This window comes from Gadus morhua, chromosome 11 (genome assembly GCF_902167405.1).
Source record: "Gadus morhua chromosome 11, gadMor3.0, whole genome shotgun sequence".
Taxonomy (NCBI): Eukaryota; Metazoa; Chordata; class Actinopteri; order Gadiformes; family Gadidae; genus Gadus; species Gadus morhua.
The window spans coordinates 1,227,883-1,252,501 of NC_044058.1; the positions used below are offsets into that span (position 1 = coordinate 1,227,883).

Here is a 24,619-nt window from a genome sequence, read left to right on the forward strand (position 1 = left end):
TGTGCACTTCCGGTTTGACGGTATCCCCTCCCCTATCTTTATAACCAAAATCGTGAAATCATGTGATTTCAATCACAGGGCATCCCTGTTTGCATTTGACAACCATATTATTCATTTGCATGTTTCAGAATAAGAGATAAATGCTCTAGACCTTACGTGTCCCAGATTAGGCAGTGTCCCACTCCCACATTAGGGCAACTCACCCGACTTTTGAACTTTTGTTGAAATCCCTTCACTTGATTTAGGCCGTTCAACGTTTCTTCATGTCTTAATCTATGTGGCTTTATTAAAAAATATTTTCAACCTCACTTCTTACTACAGCATTTTCTGCAGGAAATGCATTTTCTAATTTCAATATTGTCCGCGTTAAGTTTGTACATGAAAGAGGTGATGACCTCTAGCTCCACCTAGTGCTGATTGCCTCCGTTCCAGACCATGACTCAAAGGAGATTGTTTTCTCACGGTTAAAGAAATATAATTATGCCTGTTTGCAGATTTCAGTATATTTTTGGTTCTAGTATAGGCCTATCTTTATTATATATTCTGTGGGAATAGCATAAACAAAATTTTTTGTTGGATCTTCATGTGTCTTCATGGACGCATGGATCTTCATGTGTCCTGAATAAAATCATATATATATATATATATATATATATATATATATATATATATATATCTCTTCCCTCAACAGGGAAGAGATTGGTGCACATGTAAGGTATACCTTACATGTGCACCAATCTCTTCCCTGTTGAACAGGTATTCAAGAATGACAACATGTATATATATATATATATATGTATATATATATATATATATATATGATTTTATTCAGGACACATGAAGATCCATAGTACAATGTACAGTCCGACTGCTTACAGTATTCACTAATTCGTCACAATGTGATATTAATAAATAGATTTATTTATCTTCTCATCTCACGGCCACCGCCAAGTCCTTCATCAGGGGCTGCATGGTCACCAGAGTGATCAGGTAGGCCTCCCATGGCTCCTGCACCGTAAAAAGCTAATATGATACTGTTAAACTGTTAAACTGCTACAACTGTGTTCTTGCTTTTATTTTATTACCTCCTGACTTCATAATTCTTCCTGCCTAGACCACCGATCGTCTACCAGGAGCAGCAGTAGGCCTATTTCATAACCATGAAATAGGCCTACGCCATGCACAACCTACTGTGGTGCTTCCTTCCACAAACTCAGAGGGGAAGTATCAGATCTCTGATCCCCTGCTCACTCAACTGGAGGAGGTAGTGCTTCTTGTCTGGCCTTCAATTGAACAGATCTCTTGATGTACTATTTAAATGTTCTACCTGTGCTTCCACGGAAGTCCTGCATGCTAACTTTACTTTACCAACGATAATGTGGACGATAGGTGAGAAATTTAGAATACAGGTGCAACAGAAAGAGACAAATATAACAATATCAATATGTTTAAGGAGCTCATGGTGAACTGAGATAAGAACTTCACGGACCCGGGGGGATAGTGTTTTGGACAAAGACAAGGTTGCATTCGGCTGCACCTGCAATTGGCTTTTTTGAATAACATTTAATTTAATTAAAATCAATTAACATTGTTTTACTAAATTTGTGCTGGAGGTTGACCATATGATCGACATCTTACACTGAAAAGGAGACCAAGACGGCAAACCAGGTGACGGGAATACAATCATTCTGTCAAACGCTAAGATCTATCGGGCTGGTGTTCAACCAACACCACCCCACTGGTTTGGTCCATGAGAAGTTTCCTCTTGTGTCTACTTTTAGTTTATTTCCATGATGAAGCCATAGGGACAACACACCTGGACAAATTGATCTTTAGAGCGGGCAGTTGAACAATCTTAAGCAAATCAATTGGTGGTGTCATCTCAATAGGTGAATAAACACAAGATAAAATAAAGTATTAGTCAATCACAGGGCTTAACAATTTCCTCGGTGTATTTATCTGTTCACGGTTGAACGTGTTCATGGGCTGTCAGCCTAAGTTATTACTATTAACCTGATTGGAGACCCTTCTCTTAACCCAGCCTGTACAGTTGGCGCCAGCTGTAGTCGGTGATCATGTGACGACAACACGCAGTAAACCATCGAGCCTTCAGTTGGCCAAGTGCTGCAAGTGGTGCTAAAGCGAGGACAACACATCAGAACGGGTTCTTTATGGGGAACTCCTGTCGTCTGATGCTTTCGGTATTTTAGAAGTCTTTAAGATACCATCAGACCATTGGGCCTGGCTTCCAGGGGACTGTATGAAGACATCGGGCTGAAGCACCGCAGCCAGCGAGCCGCGGATCTCTCACACAGCCCGAGCTGACGTCGGCAGAGACCGCTGCATGTTCTAGGAGAGGCCGATGGCTGATGGCTCTGAAGATGGGGAAGCCCCATGACCCGAAACACTCGGTAAGATAATATATTGTTCACTGACAACATCTGCTCGTGCATGTTGGAAACAATCCTTAGATATATACAAAACAGCAGGTTGTGTTAGCCACCATGCTAGTGAAGCCGGTTGACTGGGGTCGATTTTAAATGTTACCCGTTAATAATGGTGTCTATAACTGATCAACAATGCCCATATGTTTAAGTTCTCGGAGGAAGTAAAGGCTTCCACCATAAAGGAACTTAAAAACACAGCGATGAGTTTATCTAGCGTCTAGCTCTAGTTCAACAGATCTGTATCGGATGCTAGCAGAGTGCAGCTAAGCTAGCTCTACACCAGATGGTCCGCAAACGGGACCCGCTGCGATGGATATCTGTACAAATAATTATTTTGTTTTTAACATCGTGACCACACTCGCTGTCTAACAATATACGATCCGGAAAACTGCTCCAAAGGGTATGCTGTGCATCTTGGAGAAGGCCTCCAGGGAACGGTATAGCCAGTCAACGTTAGCCATAGGTAGTTAGCCTAGCTGTCTTTTGCCCTTATAGTCCTCTGTTTCAAAACAAACGGGCTCTTTGTACGAGTCGTTATCGTGCTATTGTTTTTCACTTAGCGTTCGATTGGTTTCACGTTTTGATTGCATGTAAATAACTATTTCAACATAGCCTTGTTGCCTTGTAGCCAGTCAACATTTATAAACGAGGTGAGCTTTAAAAGGCCCCGGCTGACCCTACTCAGCACAGGCCATGCTGGGGTTGGCATGCATTATAACTGCCTGCACCTCCATTGCCAGGTGCCTTTTGTTGATATTATTGAGACGTTCGACACTTGAACATATGTTTTGTGTTTGCATGGAGTCTGTTGTGCCCGCTTATCTTCAACCGCATCACTGTTTCCCCCTACTTCATGTGAGTAAACACAAGTCAGTACCGTGGTGCAACACAAACTACTTACAGGTTGTTGTGTTTCTATTATAAATCTATTTGAGGGTCATTGTTAAGTCATTTTCGCTCTTCTTGACATTATTAGCATGGGGGATCACATTATCTTTCTACTGGGACAATGGAGGGCATGGAGCTCAAGACAAATCGCGTACACCGCCGAACCTGTTGAGATGCGTCCTTGTGTTTATCTTCAGAGGCCATTTGAGACGCAACATAGCACTCACTGAATGCTAGCACCGACATCCGTGTCATGTCAACAAGCAACGTATACATTAACATGTGATATTATGCGTTTGAATCAAGAGCCTGTTCGAATTTAACCTATAAACTCATGTCATTTCCCTTTTTCCCCCTAGGTGTGGCATCACATGTGAGGATTCATTTCTCTGAATTGGGTCGATCTGGGCAAGCAGCCCCCACAGGTCCACAAACCCTATATACACTTTGCACAATGGATGCTGTGCTGAAGTCAGAGATCAGGTACAAGATATGGCTCATTTATTTCAACCAAATCAAAATTGTATTAACGGTTTGCTTCCATGAAGTACATTCTCATGACATACTAGCCCAAATTGTGGTATGTTCCATGAACAGTAGTAGATAATTAATTCTAAAAATAGGGATGTCTTTAAAAAATTTCATGGGGTTAACCAAAAATATATATTCCCTTTTGTCACTATTACAAAATTAGGCTCAGTTAGAGATAATGGGTTTAAAATCCTACGTTTTTGCCAGTCTACACCAACCAGTCTGTGAACGTTCCAATGTTCTGCAAACTCAAGTTGCCTTAAATTCTGGATGCCAACTTGCCTTTTTTGAGGTACTTCCATGTCACGACAAGGAACACCTGCAGAAAAGAGTGGGTGGATGTGTTGGAAGCGGAGAGATTTAATTTTTAACAGCTTCCGAGAGCTGTTTAAGCTTCTTGAACACTTATAGTATAACGCCACGATGTGTGGTGCATTTCACAACATCACTCTCATGCGTGACTCTCCTACACAACGACAATACTAAAATAGTATCACAAATTTAGAGGGGGTTAGGACAACAGGCCCACCCTCCTTCCTCGAAATGTAATCACAAAAGCGTTTTTTCTTTAATGTTTAAATACGATCTGAACCAGGGGGCTAACTTACACTTCAATGGTGGCCTTAACAACTTGGATAATGTCCCATTTGCAGTATGAATGGGTTATCAGTAGTGCTGTCCAGCGATTCAAATATTTAATCGCGATTAATCACATTGATGTCATAGTTAACTCACGATTCTATGCTAAATATCCCTTGATTTCTTTGTCCCATTAATTTTTCTAATTTTAATGCTCTTATCAACATGGAGAAGTGCATCGGCTTGCCTTGTGTCCCAGGCTACTGCTTCTTTGTTTTGAGCCAAAGAAAAAAAAAATTGCGTTAATCGCGCAATAAAAAAATAAACGCTGTTAAATTTGGTTTGCGTTAACACAGTTAACGCGTTTAACTGACAGCACTAGTTATTAGATATAATTGTTAAAAGCTATAATCCTTAATGTCCTTCCAACCTTTTGACTGCTTTTGCAATATTGCATAGGGAGGCAGTGATACAGTATTCGGTTGCCGCCCAAAACTGTTTGCATGTACTCGTAAAACTTCTCCGTTACCACTTTACGCAACGTGTCCTAACGTTAATGAGCCAGAAAACCCAAAAAGTTTTTTATTTCTTATGTAGTAATTTATCTTATATGATCGTTAACATAGTAATCTATGATATTTTATCACTGTCTTGCTGCCAATGCAGATGCAGTGTTCTTTTCGTGACGTCAGAGTGCCATTTCTGAGGCACTCGGACGTCACGACCAAGGGGCACCGGCGGCGCGGTGTGTGTGGACGTGTTGAGCTCTATCTGGGCAGGGGTCTGTGTGGACATGTGGAGCTCTGTCTGTGTGGACGTGTTGAGCTCTGTCTGGTCAGTGGTCTTTGTGGACGTGTTGAGCACTCTCAGGGCAGTGTGTGTGGACATGTGGAGCTCTGTCAGGGCGGTGTGGGTGGACGTATGGGGCTCTGTCTGGGCGGTGTGGGTGGACGTATGGGGCTCTGTCTGGGCGGTGTGGGTGGACGTATGGGGCTCTGTCTGGGCGGTGTGGGTGGACGTATGGGGCTCTGTCTGGGCGGTGTGGGTGGACGTATGGGGCTCTGTCTGGGCGGTGTGGGTGGACGTATGGGGCTCTGTCTGGGCGGTGTGGGTGGACGTATGGGGCTCTGTCTGGGCGGTGTGGGTGGACGTATGGGGCTCTGTCTGGGCGGTGTGGGTGGACGTATGGGGCTCTGTCTGGGCGGTGTGGGTGGACGTATGGGGCTCTGTCTGGGCGGTGTGGGTGGACGTATGGGGCTCTGTCTGGGCGGTGTGTGTGGACGTGTTGAGCGCTGTATGAGCAGCGGTCTGTGGATGTGTGTAGCTCTGTCTGGGCAGCGGTCTGTGTGGAACTCTGTCTGGGAAGTTGTCTGTGTGGACATGTGGAGCTCTGTCTGGGTGGTGTGTGTTGAAGTGAGGAGCTCTGTCTGGGCAGTAGTCTGTTGGACGCGTGGAGCTCTGCCGTGGCGCTGGTTGAATACAGTATCCGAGAGCTGGTTTAGCTTTTCGGAAACTTCTGCTACGGTGTGTGTGGAGGCCGGTGAAGCTCTGTCTTGGCATCGATTTATTTAATACTCCTAGGGTTAGGCTTTTCGAACACATAGTATTTCGCTACAGTGTGTGGCGCATGTCATATACAACATCGCTTATTATAACTTTCATATTCAACAATGGTACTTAAAAAGCATTACAAAGTTGTTGTGGGCCATAACCATGTTGATAACACGCATCCCTCTTTCCTAGAACTCTCAGCCCCAAAAACTTTTTTCTTTTTGAATTCCCGCTGAAACATTGGGTTCAATGGCTTTTTAAACTGTAATGGTTTTATTACGTACTCGATATCGGCATGTGTCAGTACTTAGTACTGACATTTGGGTACTTCTTATACTTCTAATGGTATAGTTTTTCTAGTTGTTGCTTAGCACCCATGCCATAACCTTCACAATGGAAAACCCTTGAAATAAGTTGTGCGCTCTTGTTCATTTAGATTTGCTTATTATTGTATGTATGAACAAGCTTTACGATATGGTGTGGATTTTAACTATCATGTTTATAAACTATTTTTACATTGCTAAATTCACTTTGTAATATTGGAAAATAAATGGGCCATAAATTAATACTTTAATTTGTCTTAACTGAAATGTACCAAATCACAGTTGTATCTGTTATGGGCCTATTCTAATATAATATATAAATATTACATGGATATTATTTTTGCTAATGTTTTTTGTTCATATTTATTTTAATAATTGATAAGCTTTTCATTTTCTAAAATAACCCATTGAATGTCTTCAATATAAGATTGTCATAACCTGATACAGGCACAATGGGCTACATTTAAAGCAAAACATTATGTTTCTAGACTGCAATTGTAGAAATTGTGTCGATCAAATGTTGTATTTGTTTGGATGTTTTATCTACAATATATAGTAAAGATTATCTAAATACGAAAATAATCGCTGTATTTGTGCCCGTGGCCTTGAAGGCTCTCAACCCCATCCAAGTTGTAATTGGTAGTACCTTTGGTCGTCCTGTGGTAATAGTTTTCTCTTTTTTTCCTCTCCTTTCTATTGTCCTCACCCTGGATGGCCACAGAGAGGAGGGGAGTGGCACCTCGGTAAGTTATGTCAACTGGTGTGTTTAAACACAGTTCATATTGGCTTTAAGTGATCCTATTATGATAGATTATCCCTAATTTTCTATTTCCTTTAGGTAACGGTGGAGGGCCTCTCTAAGGCAGCACTAATTAAAAGCCTCACTCCGAGGGTCATGCTGTCAAACCATCTTTTGCCCAAAGGGACCAAGATGAAGGTGAACCTGGAGGACCAGGGTCGCCAAAAAGTGTCCTTCAGCTTCTCTCAGACGAAGAAGCCACCCCCAAGTGTGTTCTTCGTCTCACCGAGCCCCGAGAAGTCTCTAGCTGAATCTTCTTCTGCCTTGACACTTGAATCCTCGCCCCCTCAAGACAGAACTTTGCAGATTTCAGAGAGCGTAATGGAACTGCAGTCAAGTACGGTGCCAACATCAACAGCTGAGCCCCCTTCTCCTCCAATGTCAGTTCCCTCACCCCCTAAACCCAAAATGGACCTAGGAAAGATTCACTTCAAGAAGCAGATTCTCAGCATCTCTGTAACTGAGGAGAAAACAATGCCTAGCAATGTGCCACAGGAGCCTATTACCCCAGAACAACCAGTTATAATGCAATCTTTGCAAAGCAGGGCAGAAGTGTCCTCACCCCAACTTAAGACTATGAGCATAGACATGAGCATTGAATGCTTCTCTGAGAATGTACAAACGGAAGCCTCTGTGATAAGGGTACCTCCTAGCCCCAATAAGCCTATAGAATCTTTTGGAAAGGATGGTGAGACTTCCATTATCATTAAGAAGGATGATGGGGTACCCAAAAGGAAAACCAGGTCTCAATCTGAAAGGGCTCCTGCAGGCTCAGAATCAGATGGCGATGGCGCCAAAATGTCTTCCAGCCACAAGATAATTGAACCCTCATTTAAAACAAAATCTGACAGTAGAAGCAAGGAAGAGAAAAAGTCTTCCTCTGGGTCAAATATGGGTGAAAAGGAAAGTTCCTCGAAACGCTCAGAGAACCACGAAGGCTCCTCAAGTTACTCCAAATCAGAGCGTGACTCAAGGCACGCATCATCTCGGTCCTCCCGTTCAGAGAAGGAGCGCAGGAGGTCCAGGACTAAATCAAGGTCAAGATCCAGAGCATCCAGGACAAGTTCATCCCACTCACGAACTGATCGATCTAGATGTGATAGAGTATCGAGAGCTGATAGATCATACTATCATGATTCTGATCGCAGGTCACACAGGAGCCCACCGAGGAGAGAGAGGAGATCCTCTCGATCCCGCACTGACAGAAGTAGGGATAGCTCAGACTCGGATGATGATCACAGTAGGAATCGAAACAGGATAAATGACTCTAGTAGATCATCTCTTCATGCCAGCTTGCAAAAAGACTCAAAATCATCGTCATCATCATCATCTCACTCAAAATCTGAGAAGGATGCAAAATATGTAGATTTTTCTCAGTCTGCAGAGACTGACAAAAAATCTAGGTCTGTGAGGAGCGGAAAGAGAACCTCGGACTCTGAACCCCACTGTAAGCGCTCTCCTGAAGTGGACTCCAACCACCGGAAACCTGCCACGCATCACAAATCCCAGAGTAGTGCTAAATCAACCTATTTTAGTCAGTCTCAGACTTCTGAAAGAAGACGCCAGAAAAGCCCGTCCAGTGACTTTGATGCAGATCAGAAAGGGAAGACCCGCATCTCTGACAGGAGCTCAGGCACTGAAAGTTCCTGTTTAACCTCCCAGAAGATCGGTCAACAGGAGTCGAAAGACCCTTCCAGGTCCAAATCAAAAATGGCAGTAATTGATAGAAAATCAAAAGATACATTTCACAGCCTTAATAGGATACAAACACTTCCAAGCACCACAGAATCCTACTCCTTTAATGAAAAAGAGTTGAGTGATGCATGTCAGGCAAAGGAACAATATAACAAGAGCTCAAAGGACATAATGTCCTTTCAGAAGGATTTACCGGAACCATCCTCCCAACAATTGCAAGCAGTTTGTGTTGAAATGGAATTTCCTTCAAATGATGGTCGGACTAGTGCTAACCAATGTGCCATGGATATTGGTAAAGAAAGTCACAGTACTAACCATGTACTGCATGTGGACTCTAATGCGATTACCTCAAATTCCTGCAGTAATAATAATTCATCAATTGGGACAGCACTTGTTGCAGAAGACCTGCAACAGGGTGCCATCTCGGAGGATGTACAGCCAAAAAAATATGTCTCCATCAACCTACAACCTGCTACAGGTTTGCCTGAAATTTCACATCTGAAGGCTGAAAATCAGTTGTTACCTACAAGTGAACGACAACACCAAGATCCACTTAAGAAGACCAGAAGTAGTGCAAAAAAGTCTCGCTGGGATATTGTTGGACAGGACACATCTGACAGTGATAATTCTCAGAGGTTACCATCTGCAGATAATAAACCTAGTGTTAAAAAGGTACCCTCTGTCAATTTTTCTTCGAAGGATGACAACCCGGAGGAGGGAGTTAAAAAGAAAGAAGGGACACATTCCATAGCGGCACAGAACCCAGACAGGACAAAGCATGATACTATATCTCATAGCACATCTTCTGCCAAGTGTTCCCTAAAATACCAAAATAAAAGAGATACACGTCTCTCTGACTCAAAACAGTCTGTTGCTGAAAAACGGTGTGAGAATCATGATACCTCAGAAATAAAAAACACTACAAACGTGCAAAATTTGCCCAGAATTCTTGAAAGTCATAACGCTCACAAGAGCACATCAGTTAATAGAGACTCTGTTCACGTTGGTGACTCTGGACTCAGCAATGCCAGTGAGAGTGATGATTCTGAGTCTGACTCTGATAGTGGACAGGCAATCAAACGGTTAAGCTCTATAGTTGTCATACCCCAGCAATCTTCCATAGCGCTTGATCCGCTGGATAATGGAGCCTCTTGCAGTCCAATGAGTAGCTCAGAGGAGCAACATAGGAATGAGGTCAATCACCACAAACGGGTTGCTGGTCAGGTCCCAACAGAAATTGTTTTTCAACAGAGGCATCCAAGTGTTGCCCCAGCATGTGAGGAAGTAATTGCCTCAGCTCATGAAATGATCTGTCAGTCCCAGAGCAACATGATTGACAGCACAAGTCAGTCAGAGGGATCAAACTCTGCCCAAAAATACAAGGATGCCTTTAAATGTGTTGAAGAAAGGCTAACTACTGAACCAGCACTGAACCAGCCTGCTACCCACAGCAATGAGAGTTTTCATCCGCCTGAGCATGGGCTTCCATATGCAAGTGGAAGGGATGGACAAATGCTCCCTCAATACCACCAAGAGGACTTCTTGAGAAATAACACTGTCAACAGCAACGGGGTATTCCGCGTGGGTTGGGATTTCTCTCAGTCGGAGCAGCCCAGCAGTACATACCAGCAACCAGATAGCAGTTATGGGCCCCAGTTACTCAACCCCCAACAGACGGGAATTCCTCCTTTAGGACTGGGATACAGGCAGAGTAATGCTTCCTGGACCCCTCTCCCTCCTATCATGCAGTCCAGCAGACCGCCCTACCTCCACATGCCTCAACAATATCAGGACCCCCTGGGTCAAGTCCACCCTGATTCTCTGACCAACGACCACGAGGATGACGGTGACCGCAAAGCACCATCTCAAAGTCAAACCTGCAATGGGCCGAACACCTCAACCTTCGTTCAGGCTAATGAGATAAGCAGCAACAGCAGAGGCTCTGCCGTCTCAGATCACCGCAGAGACTCGGAGGCACTCAGACCCCACAGAGGCAGAGGCCCGCCCAAAAAAAGGCGCCAAGAGATAGAATCAGACTCGGACAACGAGGCGGAACCTGGGCCCATGAGCAAACGGGAGCGCCATAGAGATGGGGAAGTCACCAAAGATGCTCCGGCAAAGGCTGAGTTGTCCCGCCCTTTACTTGACCTAAAAGACTTTCGAGATTCTAATAAATGGAAGGATTATTCCAAATCTAAAAAGATGCCGCCTTACTTTGACCTGATCGACGACAATCTGTATCTTACAGAAAGGTATTGAGGGTATATTTGCTATGTTCTAATGGGTTGTTTCAAATGTCAATTGGTTTTAGCTCACTAAAGCACAAATTTATTTTGCTCAGTTTTATATTTATATTGGGTGTAGGAGTTATGGCCAAACTCTTCTATCATTATATAAGTAATTTATGTTCTCCATAATAATCATCATGGTATAGTTATTTTTCTGCTTATTCAATTTAGAAATGGTTTATAATAACCATATGGTCATGCTTGCATACACAGTTATGCATAAATAACTATGAATTGTTACGATTGTTATTCATGTGGTATACTATAAGCAAAGTCAGCTGATCTCTTGTGAGACACAGCAATTCTGCCACTGATTTAAGACATGGCGCTAGAACAATATGGAATATCACTAGTTCCTTTTTCTATCATTCCATGATATATATCGTCATTTTGCCCCAGCCCTAATTCAAATGTGTATATATTTATCCAGAAAGAAGAGCAAGTCTCATCGTGACATTAAGCGCATGCAGTGCGAGTGCTCAGTCCTGTCCAGGGAGGAGCGCTCCCGAGGAGTGTTGGCTTGTGGCGAGGACTGCCTGAACAGACTGTTGATGATTGAGTGGTGAGTTGTGTGTGTGTGTGTGTGTGTGTGTGATTGACTAAAATATCTTTATGACCAAACATTTTTAAACTTAAATGTCCTTATAACATGTGTATGTATTTCTGTGTTAAGAAAGATTGCCAATAATTGTATGCTGAATATAATCGTTTACAAAAGTGTGCGGTTAGACTATTGTTAAGTATGTGGTAGATGGTACTTTAATACAACATTTATTTAGTATTCAGAAGGTACGGATTGGAAGTTAAAACATTTTTTTCCAATTAAAATGTTTGGAAAAATACAATTGGGACCTTCTGAAAGGGAGGCTAAAGTATTACACATTTTGATTTTAACCTATCCCAAAATTTTCCCTCAGCTCATCACGATGTCTCAATGGACACTACTGCTCTAATCAACGCTTTCAGATGAAGCAGCATGCTGACTTTGAGGTTATTCTCACAGAAGACAAGGGCTGGGGGCTTAGAGCAGCTAAAGATTTATCTGAGTAAGCTTTTCCTACAGATGGCATATTTGAATGTTTCAATGTTTCTGTTTATTGGTGGGTGAATCATATGATTGGGCTTAATGTCGACTTTTGTTTCAGAAACACTTTTGTCCTTGAGTACTGTGGTGAGGTTTTGGACCACAAGGAGTTCAAGAACAGGGTGAAGGAATATGCCCGCAACAAGAACATCCACTACTACTTCATGGCATTAAAAAACAACGAGGTACGTCTAAAACTGTGACACACGCAACTGTCTGGTTTCTATTCAATACTTGATGTTGGGTATTGTCCTTTTAGATCATTGATGCAACGCTGAAAGGGAACTGCTCCCGCTTCATGAACCACAGCTGTGAGCCTAACTGTGAGACCCAGAAGGTTAGTGGAACCAGGGGAAGGACTCTTGACGTCTGTACTTCCAGTGGCTTCTATTTTATGTGGACCTTAATGATTTCCCTCTCCTGTCCAGTGGACTGTAAACGGTCAACTCAGAGTGGGCTTCTTCACCACCAGAGCAGTGACCGCAGGAACAGAGCTCACCTTCGACTACCAGTTCCAGAGATATGGGTGAGACGATCACAGCGGCATCATTGGATTGGTTTATTATACTACAGCTGCTCTTTCTGTTCTCTGCGTGTCATTATTGAGATCCTAACATATAGGGGCGGAGGTAGGGGGTAGAGCGGGTTGAGTGGTAACCGGAAGGTTGCTAGTTCGATCCCTGGCAACTCGGAGGGTCTGCAGGGTCGACTCCGCCATCGCTGTGCATGTGTGAATGAATGGTTGTAAATTGCTTTGTATAAAAGCAAAATCCCCTAAATCTAAATGTAAACAAATCTATGTCATTAGTTTATAACATTTATTCTTAATTCCCCCGCCCATCAGCAAAGAGGCCCAGAAGTGTTTCTGTGGCGCTCCCAGCTGCAGAGGCTTCCTGGGTGGGGAGAACCGGGTCAGTGTGCGAGCCGCCGCGGGGAAGATGAAGAAGGAGCGCCCTCGAAAGAAGGACACCGTGAGCGCCCTCACCACGGTCATTGTTCATCATTTACCTTCAGGGATGCCTTGTCCCCTATCATTACTAGTGGAGCTCAGCTGGCTCAGGTCTGAATTGGCTGATGAGTAATTGCTGCGAGAGCCCCAATGACGGGACTCTTCTATATATAACACTGTTGAAACAAAGATTATATTAAGACTAGAGCTGTCAGTTAAACGCGTTATTAACGGCGTTAACGCAAACCAAATATAACGGCGTTAAATTTTTTATCGCGCGATTAACGCAATTATTTTATAAAAAAAAAAACTTTTTTTTTTTGGCCTCAAAACAAAGAAGCAGTAGCCTGACTGCTATGTTCAAATGAAATTTGTTCAAAGCAGTCGTTTAATTGCACTATAGGCTCTTTTTTTGTATCGTCCTGTTTTGATCAGTGTATATACCAATGTTGTTATCAATAAAAACTCATTTGCACAAGGCAAGCCGATGCACTTCACCATGTTGATAAGAGAATTAAAATGAGAAGAATTATGGGACAAAAAAATCAAGGGATATTTAGCATAGAAAAATAATTTGCGATTAATTAGAGTTAACTATGACATTAATGCGATTAATCACGATTAAATATTTTAATCGCTTGACAGCTCTAATTAAGACCCATCCTCTGCTGCACTCTTTGTTTCAATGGTTGTCCAGGTAGCTGCTCTGTTACCATCTCATTGTCTAAAAACCGACTTATATTACCAAAGTTTTTTTTTTTTTTTAACTGCAGCTGTTACTAATATAGTGTCTTCTATCTTTCAGTTGGATGAGGAGCTAGAGGCCCTGTTAGAGAACGGAGAGGGTCTGTCTGATGAGAAGGAGGTGGTGTCTCTTTGTAGGCTGATGGTCCGGGTGGAGACAACAGAGCAGAAACTCCTCTGTCTCAAGCTGATTAGAGTGAGAACTCCTTGTGAAGCTGGCTATCTTTGTGAAGGTTTTTTTCAATGTGTCAATATATTATCAGTTTTGGTTAATTGTAGTCAGTGAGATGATATTGTGTGTTCCCAGGATACTCAAAACCCATCGTGCTTGAAGCAGTTTCTAGACCATCACGGTTTGTCTCTGTTATGGATATTCATGGCAGAGCTGACTGAAGCCAAGGGCAACAGCTCAAACATGATCAAGCTTCAGTTTGAGGTAACAAGTCCAACCATAGAAAAATGTATTGCATCAAAAAAAAAATAACGTTTTGAAATAATTTGATGTTCTACTCTTCTGGCCCAAGATAATAAAGACCCTGTCCGTGCTGCCCATTTCCACTAAAAACATGTTGGAGGAGAGCAAAGTTCTGAGCTCCATCCAGCGTTGGGCCCAGACCAACGCCCTCCCCCAGCCTGCGGAGATGGACGGCTACTCCAGTGAGAACAACTCCCGAGCCCAGACCCCACTCAACACTCCCGACGGCTCCACCTCCAAACTAGGACCAGAGTTGGAGAGTGACACCCCAAAGCGGGCCGTGTACCGCAGACTCAAAATCATCAGTGAAAACAGCCTGGACAGCGCACTCTCTGACGCCAGTAAGGCATCTGATGGCAAGGAGGATGAGGAAGAGGAGGAGGAGGAGGATGATGATGATGAAGAGGAATTGGCGCATGCTCCATTGCCAGAGAGTATGGAGAAGAAGGCAGAGCCTTTAAGTGAAGCTGGATCTCCCATCAAGGAAACAATAGAAGAGCCAGTCTCCCTGAATGGAGAGACTCAGAACGAGTCTGCCTCAAATGAAAGTACACCACTTAAGCTGCAACATGAAGATGTCACAAAACAGGAAGAACAGGCGAAAACTGAAGAGATGGAGATAGAGGTTGAGACTAAGGAGGTTGCTGTGCAAGGGGAAGCAATTGATGGCTCTGCTGCAGTTGAGTCTCCAGAAATAGCTGTTGACAAAGATGTCAAAGGATTGGAGGAACAGATTGTTCACACGGAGGAGGAGAACGCAAAGATGGAGGAAGAGCTAGAACTCCAAACAACCCAGTATCACCAAGCAGACGTGACTGAAGCTCCATTCTTAACTCAACATGTCGCAGGCCAGGTAGAAAACACAGAGGCTGAGAACATTGCAAGCATTGAGGAGTGCCTAGAGGATCCTAGTGCCTGTGCTACTGATGTCCTTCCCAGCTCTGTGGCCCTAGAGGTAGGGGCTCCATCCCAAGAGGTCAGTTTGGAGGTTCCAGAAGCCAGTTTGGAGGCTCCTGAAGCCGGCTTGGAGGTTAAAGAAGCCGGCTTGGAGGCTCCAGAAGCCGGCTTGGAGGCTCCAGAAGCCGGCTTGGAGGCTCCCGAAGCCGGCTTGGAGGCTCCCGAAGCCGGCTTGGAGGCTCCCGAAGCCGGCTTGGAGGCTCCCGAAGCCGGCTTGGAGGCTCCCGAAGCCGGCTCTGTGGCCCCAGAGGCCAGGCTACCAGCCTCAGAGGCTGTCTCTGAGTCTCGGGAAGCTAGTCTTCAAGCCCTTGCTTGCTCTGTGGCCCCAGAGTCCGGCTCTGTTGCCCCAGAGGCCAGCACCACTAAAGAGAGCACAGGGGCCCCCTTGGAGCCTTCACTAGCGGGCACAGGGGCCCCCTTGGAGCCTTCACTAGTGGGCACAGGGGCCCCCTTGGAGCCTTCACTAGTGGGCACTCCGTCTCAGGATGAAGAGGATGGGCCTTCGGATGTGGAAAGTGAGAGAAGCCAGGCACCACAGCTTAGCAGTCTGGACATTAGTGGCATGGCGGCCAGACTCCTGGACAGCTGGAAAGATCTTAAGGTAAGATGGTCCAATAACTCTTCATACTTGTGTCACTTAATACATTATATTGCTTAAACAAATGTTTCACTCTTTCATGTTATGCTTACGTTTGCCTCTAGCCATATAAAAGATGGCTACTATCTGTTCGGTATCGTATTTGTTGGAGGTTTATACAGCCAAACCGATCTTATGTAGGAAGGAGGCACAGGTGAAAGAGGACTTAGTGGTCAAGCCATCATTAACGGTATACTGTTCTTGAATTTCAACGACTGGGTGAATTATACCTTGAAGTTGTAGCGAATGTTTTACGAGCTGAAACTAAACTAAATGCTCAACTGTTTTAGGAGGTCTACAGGATACCAAAGAAAAGCCAGGTGGAAAAGGAAACAAATGGTGAGTTAACTTTTCCTTCCAACTGTAAGTTGGGCAACTTGTATGTCTTTGACTAAATGGCTCAACCGTCTGAGTCACAGATCGCAGTCGAGAGCGAGACCCAGCTCTGACCCCACGCACAGCCTCTGGCAGCCGGGAGCGGGAACGGGAAAAAGACAGGGACAGAGACAGAGATCGGGACCATGACCGGGACAGAGAGCGAGACCGGGATCGGGAGCGGGATCGGGATCGGGACCGGGATCGGGACCGGGATCGGGATCGGGAGCGAGGCTCTGAAAAGACTCCACGGAGCATGGAGCGGCGGAGGAGACGCTCCAGCTCCCCTCTGTCCTCCCCTTATGAGAGGAGCAGACGAACAGACGAACGGTATGCAGGGAACATGGTTTTATGTCCTGTGTAGTATGTATTTATTAACCTTTATTTTACCAGGCATGAATTGCTTGAAATCAAATTACCTCTTTTTCAAGCAAGGCCTGGAAACACTAGTGTTTAGGAGTAAACACTCCTAAAGCTGATGCCTGTACTCTTTCTTTGCATGCTAAGGTTCGACCCTTCCTCCAACAGTAACAAGACTCCGCGGGCAGTTGGGAAGGAGCGCAACAAGCTGTCTACAGAGGAACGGCGAAAGCTATTTGAGCAGGAGGTCGCTCAGCGAGAAGCCCAGAAACTTCAGCAGCAGCAGCTCCAGACTTTGGCCTTTGACCCAAACCTGCCCTACGTCTCTAGTCCTGGCTACATCCACTACCCACCTGGGTACCCTTTACAGACCTATGTAGACCCCACCAACCCCAATGTGGGCAAAGTGTTGCTTCCCACCCCTCCGGTGGACGTGGTTGCCGGTACATACGAAGAGACTCCGCCACAGCCTCTCATCTCTGAGCTGGGCCAACCCCCTCCTCCCACCACCAACCAGGCACCTCCAGTCCCTCAGCACATCACAATCAACCCTGTAGAACTCAGTGCTGGCAACCCCCAGCAATATGCCCAACCCCCCATGGTGACAGCCCATGACCCAGGGGTGGCTGTCCTCTCTGTGCCTGCAGTGAGGGCAGCACCGGTGCCAGGCCAGCACCCAGGAAGCTACACCACCCTATGGGACTCCTCCATCCAGCAGGCGGTCACCGTGCAGACCCAGCCCACACAGCAGCAGTACGCCGTGGCTCCAAATCAGGCTCAGACGCAGACGGCAATCTACTATCAGGGCCAGCCTTGCCAGACCATCTACAGCATCCCAAGCTATCCCCAGGCCAACCCACCTGTCATACAGGTAACATCATCAGGTCTTCCTTAAAGAGCCAGTGAACCCACTAGTAAAGAGCCAGTGAACCCACTTGTAAAGGGCCAGTGAACTGTGATGGGAATTCCGGACCACGTCAATTATAAACTGACCAAACTGGGGAGAATAAAGAGTAATCCCGAACTTATAACAATTATGGTCATATATTTGGTTAATAACGGTACCATAACATACAAAAAAATAATAAAACATAACATACAATTATCTGAGGCCTAGATGGGAGTCCTCCCTGCGTCTCTCCAAGTGCTCCGCAAGGAAAAGTCCCCAGATGGGAAATAATCCTGCGTCCCTCCAAGAGATCCGCAAGCTGAAGTCTAATGCATTGACAAAAGTAAGGACAGTATATACAGTGGCACAGGTCTCACAAATGCTGAGATCAGCTCTGCTTTACGTATGATGTGTGATGGGAAAAAGCCATCATGTTGTTTCCCCTTCATCATGTAAGCTCTGTCTCCTATTCCTTGCATTGTCTAGCCACTCTACCTGTTCCTAGTGTTATCTAACGTTAACCTTTGTGCCTAGGGTATACCGGTCACGAGGGAGCAGAGATCCCCTTATGCATTCTTCTCCTTGATGAGAATACAAGTCTTTTTAAGTAAACATTATTTGATTTGATCATTGACAATTGTAATGTGGGGTTTCATAGTGGTGACTTCTCAGTTGGACACTGTGACCCTTGCCCACCCAAAGGGTGTTGGCGAAAAGCCACAATCAACAAATGGCAGTTACAGAATGATATAATGGTTTGAGAAGCCAGACTTTCTCTCGGATGCTGCATTCAAACGCTGCCCACACACAGTTTGAGGTAACAAGACCCAGACACACCGTGCTGCCGGTGCTTCTTGGTCGCAATGTCCGAGTGTCTCAGAAAAGGCTGTCTGGCATCACCAACAGAACGCCACCTACCTACACTGCAGAGCGGAACGTGTGTTGGGGAGAATGGCAAAGACATATATTTCTTTTTTTTCTCTAAATTAGGGAGTTATTTCAGTGACGGTGATACAATTATATAGATTGCTATGTTTGAGTAAAATGGCCTAGGTAACAATGCATTACTATTAATGCGGTTGAGGATTCACTGGCTCTTTAACAGTAGGCAAACCCATTACAATCTACAACAATTAGGACACCTCCACGCTCTACGCAAACATGGACACAATTCCCCTCCCTTCCCTTTCCAACCAGTCTGCCACAGCAGGGTTTCACTCTACCTGGATATTTGTACTTTATTACACCCGTTTTATTTTTCCTTTAAGAATTTTTATCAAATCGGCAACTGATTGTGAACACATGAATTGTGTTTGATGGTGTGTTGTGTTTGTAAAGGCATACGCGGACCCTACTGCCGGCTACCTCCACGGCCCACCTGTGTACACGGGCCACCAGCAGGGGGTGGTGGTGCAGCAGGGAGGAACAGTCACCACCATTGTCACGTCCCAGACAGTCCAGCCGGTAACACACTGGGCTTCTGCTCCCCTTTTGTTTAAGCATGTATCCTGATATGGGATTATACAGACAGTCATATTTACATCCTGCTCTTTTGGCATGAATAATACTGCTTCTGACCACAAGATGGTTATGAATAATAATTGCTTCTCCTGCAACACATATTTGAACAAGTACTCCGAAGTCCGATCTTTTAATATATGTATGATTTGAATGGGAATTATCTTAATGTGAAATTGTTTACATTTTTGGTACATAAAAGGGCTTTTGAAAGCTCTTCTCTAGTTCTCTCATCAAATAACCATGTGGAGGTTTAAAAGTGGAACTAAATCCAGCTATTTGCTCACCCTCTTTTGTTTTTATTTTCCTCATTTTCTCCATCAGGAGATGATTGTACCCAACAATGTGATAGACCTCCCTCCTCCTTCTCCACCCAAGCCCAAAACCATCGTTCTACCTCCCAGCTGGAAAGTGGCGCGGGACCCTGAAGGAAAGATCTACTACTACCATATCGCCACCAGGTCTGCAATACCGGCCCCCACATCAAACCCTGGTGTCTCTCAGGCCTCTCACTCTATTAAAGAAATTAAGTAATCATAGCGTGTCTGACATGTTCCTCTACCTCAGGCAAACCCAGTGGGACCCCCCGACCTGGGACGGAAGCAGTGACAACACAAGCATAGACCACGAGTCTGAAATGGACCTGGGAACTCCTACCTACGATGAGAACCCCTCTAAGGTAAGGGTCTGGTCTCTGGAGAATCCTCTTGGTATGTGCAAGTAAATAAGAATCCATGTTGGTTTTCATCAAACTCTTCATCCACAATTGATGTTGGATCGATAGATACATTCTCCAGGAGAAAACAATTTTTTGCACCATTTATATCTGATACTACCTCGTCTGACAGTGTGAAATAATCCTGGTTGCTGTTTATTAGTTCCCGCTCGGATGTTTGCGCTCGGATACAAAGCCTGATTACAGTGTTTGTCCCTGAGGTAATTCAAGATGCTGCACTAGTGATTGCTTTCAGCTGTGGCCTCGCTCTGCAGCAGGATACATAAAAAGAGGAGAGGAGAGAACACGCAAACACACAGAAATACCCCTCTCCCCTGGAGACGGCTGCCTGTCCCCTGGAGACGGCTGCCGGTCCCCTGGAGACGGCTGCCTGTCCCCTGGAGACGGCTGCCTGTCCCCTGGAGACGGCTGCCTGTCCCCTGGTCCCCTGTGTGGCTAGAGGAGAGGGGGTGGTTGGGCTCTGCTCATCTCTGTCCCCCTCCTCCACCCCCCCCCCCCCCCTCCCACCCCCTTTTTTTCTTCTCTTCCTTCATCTCTTCCCTGCCTTTGATGCTAATGGAAAGCAGCTGGGGGACCCTCCATTCGTGTTTGTGTGTGACAAGATGTGTTACTGATTTACTCGACCATATTTGTTGATAAATCAATCACAATTAGATTTTTCCTAGGGTTGCTTTTATTTTCAGCATGTACATTGACATGGTGCAGAGCTGTGTCTCTACTGCTGCCTCACCTTCATGCCGACCACTAGCTTGGACAAGGGTTGTCAGCTGCTGCCTTTGTACCTCGGAGCCGAGGCCAGAGAGAGCGTGCCTCCTAAAATGATATCCCATGATATCCCGCCTGCGGACCAGATGAATGTTGCTGCCACAGTAGACCTTGTTGGCCGCTATGCTCCAATGTGTTGTGTTCTCTGTATTGAGTTGAGGGCGTCAAACACTAAAGGCTGCACCTCCCTGTGTTATCTGATCTCTAACAAAAGACAGATTTCTATTTTGAGGTGAGGTTGCCCTCTGTGCCTACACTGCCTAGGAGACGCTTGGGTTTGGTTCTCTAATTGGAACAGACGGTAAAAAAGGGTTGCTGCCAAAAGCCATGCTTTCATTTAAAATGACATTTTTTAAGGACAGAATTTTTTTTGCCCTTGTGTGTTTTCTGACAGTTCTCTACAAAGACTGCTGAGGCTGACACTTCCAGCGAGCTGGCCAAGAAGAGCAAAGAGACATTCCGCAAAGAGGTGGGCTCCCGTGGTTGGAAGGGAAACGCAAACACACAAAACGATGGCAGAGGCTGTTTATTGGATGTAGTTGTGGTGTTTTAATGTGCGTGTGTCCTATTCAGATATCCCAGTTCATTGTGCAGTGTCTGAATCCGTACCGAAAGCCAGACTGTAAACTGGGACGCATCAGCAACACGGATGACTTCAAGCATCTCGCTAGAAAGGTAACACGAATGATAGTCATTTTCTTTGTATTTCTGTACATTTTGTCGTGCCAAACATTTAAATGGATTTAGCTGTCCAAAGAATGTGTTTTAATGTCCTTTTTTATTTTTGGAGGACTTTCCGGCCTCTACACCTTTTTTGAATGTTTTATTCTATGCCTCCGGCGGAGCTCCTTCTCAAAAGTCTGCATACGTCAACAATCCCTTTCTCCTCAATGTCACGATTCAATCTGGACTTCAGAGAGTCAAAGACAAAGTTCCTTTCCCCCAATTCGTTTTCAACCATGGCCGAGATAACCCCCACTACGATTCTTTACTTGTTGTGGAAGTACCAGAGAGTCTGAGAAAAAGACGCAGTCTTTAAGATTCATAATATCAGAGAATATCCCCGTCAGTTCTGCCGCGGCGCAATGAATGAATAAAGATCGTAAACACGTCGGAAGAAATAAACTTTTATTTTCACCGAAGTAACTACTTTACAACCTTGTTACAAACTTTACAACATTTATGTACTTTTAATTCAGCCTTGGGTGAAATCGAAGCGTAGTGTGTACTTTAACCTGCACTGAATGCATGTGCGCTCACGCAGCCAGGGATACACTTCTTATAGGGGGTAACTACATTGGCACGACACCGGCTTCCTCCATCTTCTTCGCCACCTTTTTAAATAAATCATCGTTTCTCGTTGTCCGACAAAGAGAACAACACTACTACCTTCTCCTACTTCCGGCTCACGGCCCCCAGAAAAGAACTCGAGCATGCGCAGAACGTAAGATCCAATACCAATCGAATTGAACGTATACATACATGCTTAATACGACTATCAATCGAATAATCTAGGGGTCTTAATCTGACTGAGACACCCGATTCGATTTAAATCAGACTAAGGTGTATACATGCATCTTCATAATCAATCATCGGACTAACCAAATAATCCAATTTTCTTGAGTGTCATGTAAACGAACTGAGTGGCCTTCTAGGCCTCTGAACGAAGTGTTTAGCTATAGGTACAATGCTGACCACTGGTCCCACTCACACCATAGTGGGCTTCCAATGTTTTTAGAATCACAAAACGACTTACAGTGACGTCATCAATGTCCTAACGTATTTTCAAACCATTTCCATCCCAGACGTTAGCCGGCCAAACATGGGATAATGGAAGTTAACTTTGTCCCCCTTTTTTTTCCCAAAGCTAACTCACGGCGTGATGAACAAGGAGCTGAAGGCCTGCAAGAACCCGGAGGACCTGGAGTGCAACGAAGAAGTCAAACACAAGGCCAGGGAGTACATCAAGAAGTACATGCATCGATTTGGCTCAGTGTACAGGCCTAAAGAAGACACCGAGCTGGAGTAGTGTGTGTGTGCGTGTGTGTGTGTGTTTGTGTGTGCGTGTGTGAAGGAGGATCGAGGCAACGGTCGCCGAAGCAGTTATCAGGAACTGAAGTGGCGCCCAGAAAAAGCTCTTGGCCCAGCCTGGTGGCTCTGATCATGAGCCACAGCTGACCAGACTGATGCCGCTCCAGGCCCAGCCTCCGCTAAAGGATGATGCAGTGGGTGCTACAGACTGTTCTCACGGTCATGTTTGATTTTAAACCCCGCCGCCCACCCCATGTCTTGGCTCTTAACTTGTTCCCCCCCAAGTTGATCACCTCAATTCCACTTTTTTTAAATACTCTTCTGGCCCGACCAGGAAGGTTTAGCTTAAGGACAACCATGATTTTATTTTTTAATTAGTAAATCGCCCTTCAGTACTTTCCACTTTCCATGGATCAATGTTGAATAGAAAGGTTTGTGTGTTGTTTTTTTTTCTATATAGGATTTTTTTTTTGTGTGCGCATTTAGCCCTTTGCCATTGACTCTGTTTCTGGTGCTGCTTTTAGCTGGGCTGTGGAACTCCGCTCTTCCGGACATCCCCCCCCCTGCCTTCTGAAGGCGGTCCTCCTGACTCCTACATCCCTCCTCCTACTCGGTAACCATGTAGGAGCCAGAACCTGGTAACCAGTTCACCAGTGAACCGGTTCACACGTCAAAGCTGTCAATCCCCATATGTGCTCAAAAGGTCCAGCAGGGAGGAAGAGGAGGGGGGTTCAGATCAATATTTTTCATATGTACATCGATGAGTTTATGTAATAAATCAGTTAAAGTGGGGTTAGGCGTAGGGCTGCAGCTAGGTTTTCATTCAGACTACTCTTCATCCTGTCCTGGTTTCCACCAGCTTATTCTCGGCCCACTTTTGTCCTGGAACAGAAGTGATGGATGTAGCATCATAATATTAATGTTTTTTTTAACTCACTATTTTGACTCGCCTATTCTGATGCGCATTACTGTGAGATTCTCAAGGTTGCTATTTGTTTTTTTTGTTTTTGTTTTTTAAGCATGGGCTCATTAATCACTTACTTCGATTTGCATTAAACAATGTTCCAACACATGTATATTTCTTTATATGTGAATATATAGAAAAGGTAGTTGACTTTGTGGTTGTTATTTCATCTGTAAATATCTGTAATTACCAAACCACAGTAGTCAGGCCAGGGGGTGGGTCACTGTGAAGCCCTGCCCAGCCTCTCCATTTGAACCCTCTTCTGCAGCATCTCATTACACCATACTCACTTCACAGTCCTCTGTTTTAAATCACTGGTAGGAGAGGTTGGGGGCCGGGGGGCAGGGGGGTATTTAGCTTTGGTTGTTTTCTATGTACAAATGTTTCACCCTAATCTTCTGTAAGTATTGTGTAAGCACATTCTCATACTGAGTGTACAAACCTTTTAAAGAATAATAAAAACTTTTTTTGTAAACTAAAGTCTTGTGCTTGGATTTTTCAATGAAGGTGAATTCTGGGCTCTTGTCAGTTAAACAGACTTGGAACACCAGGACAGAACAAGGTGATAATGGATGATACGCCATTACGTGGGGTGCACGTTACGACCTGTATGGGTACTCTTAAGATGAAGGATTATTGAGGGACACCGGTGTATATGCATTCCCCTCTGCCTCACAGTGAGGCAGTGCACTGGATTGGGGTAGCATGTTACTCTGTGGCTGTGCACAATTTCTGTTCCCACTTAGACGTAAGCACCAAATGATAAACAGGTTTTCCCCCTGAGTACAGCAGATAATGAGCTCAAGTCTTGTGTCTTGGCTAAAAGAGGAGATTCGCCTTCCCTCCATATTTAGTGAAGTTGTCCCCAAAGCATTGCATTCACATTAGCTGATTCCCCTGGAGTGATCTGCAACAGGAAATTTATTATAGACTTAAGTCTGATTAAAAACATGATAATAGGCAAGGCAAGGCAACTTTATTTATATAGCACTTTTCATCCACAAGGCAGACTCAAAGTGCTTCACATATAAACA

At 44.8% G+C, this 24,619-nt stretch overlaps 1 protein-coding gene across 4 annotated transcripts; it reads left to right on the forward strand.

Annotated features, from left to right (window-relative positions):
- The first annotated feature begins 2,064 nt into the window (after positions 1 to 2,064).
- Positions 2,065 to 24,065, forward strand: setd2 (SET domain containing 2, histone lysine methyltransferase). Of its 4 annotated transcripts, none has more exons than XM_030371177.1 (22): positions 2,065 to 2,411; positions 3,695 to 3,818; positions 7,041 to 7,062; positions 7,158 to 11,065; positions 11,532 to 11,663; positions 12,019 to 12,147; positions 12,247 to 12,370; positions 12,445 to 12,522; positions 12,614 to 12,711; positions 13,030 to 13,174; positions 13,940 to 14,074; positions 14,186 to 14,314; positions 14,403 to 15,911; positions 16,238 to 16,286; positions 16,367 to 16,652; positions 16,830 to 17,553; positions 18,910 to 19,035; positions 19,414 to 19,550; positions 19,657 to 19,768; positions 20,985 to 21,059; positions 21,164 to 21,265; positions 22,458 to 24,065. In XM_030371177.1, the coding sequence occupies exons 2-22, from the start codon at positions 3,790 to 3,792 to the stop codon at positions 22,617 to 22,619; spliced, it is 8,211 nt and encodes a 2,736-aa protein (XP_030227037.1). In that variant the 5' UTR covers positions 2,065 to 2,411; positions 3,695 to 3,789; the 3' UTR covers positions 22,620 to 24,065. The 4 variants fall into 4 exon arrangements, with proteins under 4 accessions (XP_030227037.1, XP_030227040.1, XP_030227039.1 ...); XM_030371180.1 differs by having other exon boundaries at positions 16,851 to 17,553; XM_030371179.1 differs by having other exon boundaries at positions 13,030 to 13,156.
- Positions 24,066 to 24,619: the final 554 nt, after the last annotated feature.

Bases quoted from the DNA above. Each gene is read 5' to 3' on its own strand.
- setd2 (XM_030371177.1), top strand. From the start codon at position 3,790: ATGGATGCTGTGCTGAAGTCAGAGATCAG. The intron at 17,554-18,909 runs GTAACATCATCA...GTGTTTGTAAAG, and splicing joins CCAACCCACCTGTCATACAG to GCATACGCGGACCCTACTGC. The intron at 21,266-22,457 runs GTAACACGAATG...TTTTTCCCAAAG, and splicing joins TCAAGCATCTCGCTAGAAAG to CTAACTCACGGCGTGATGAA.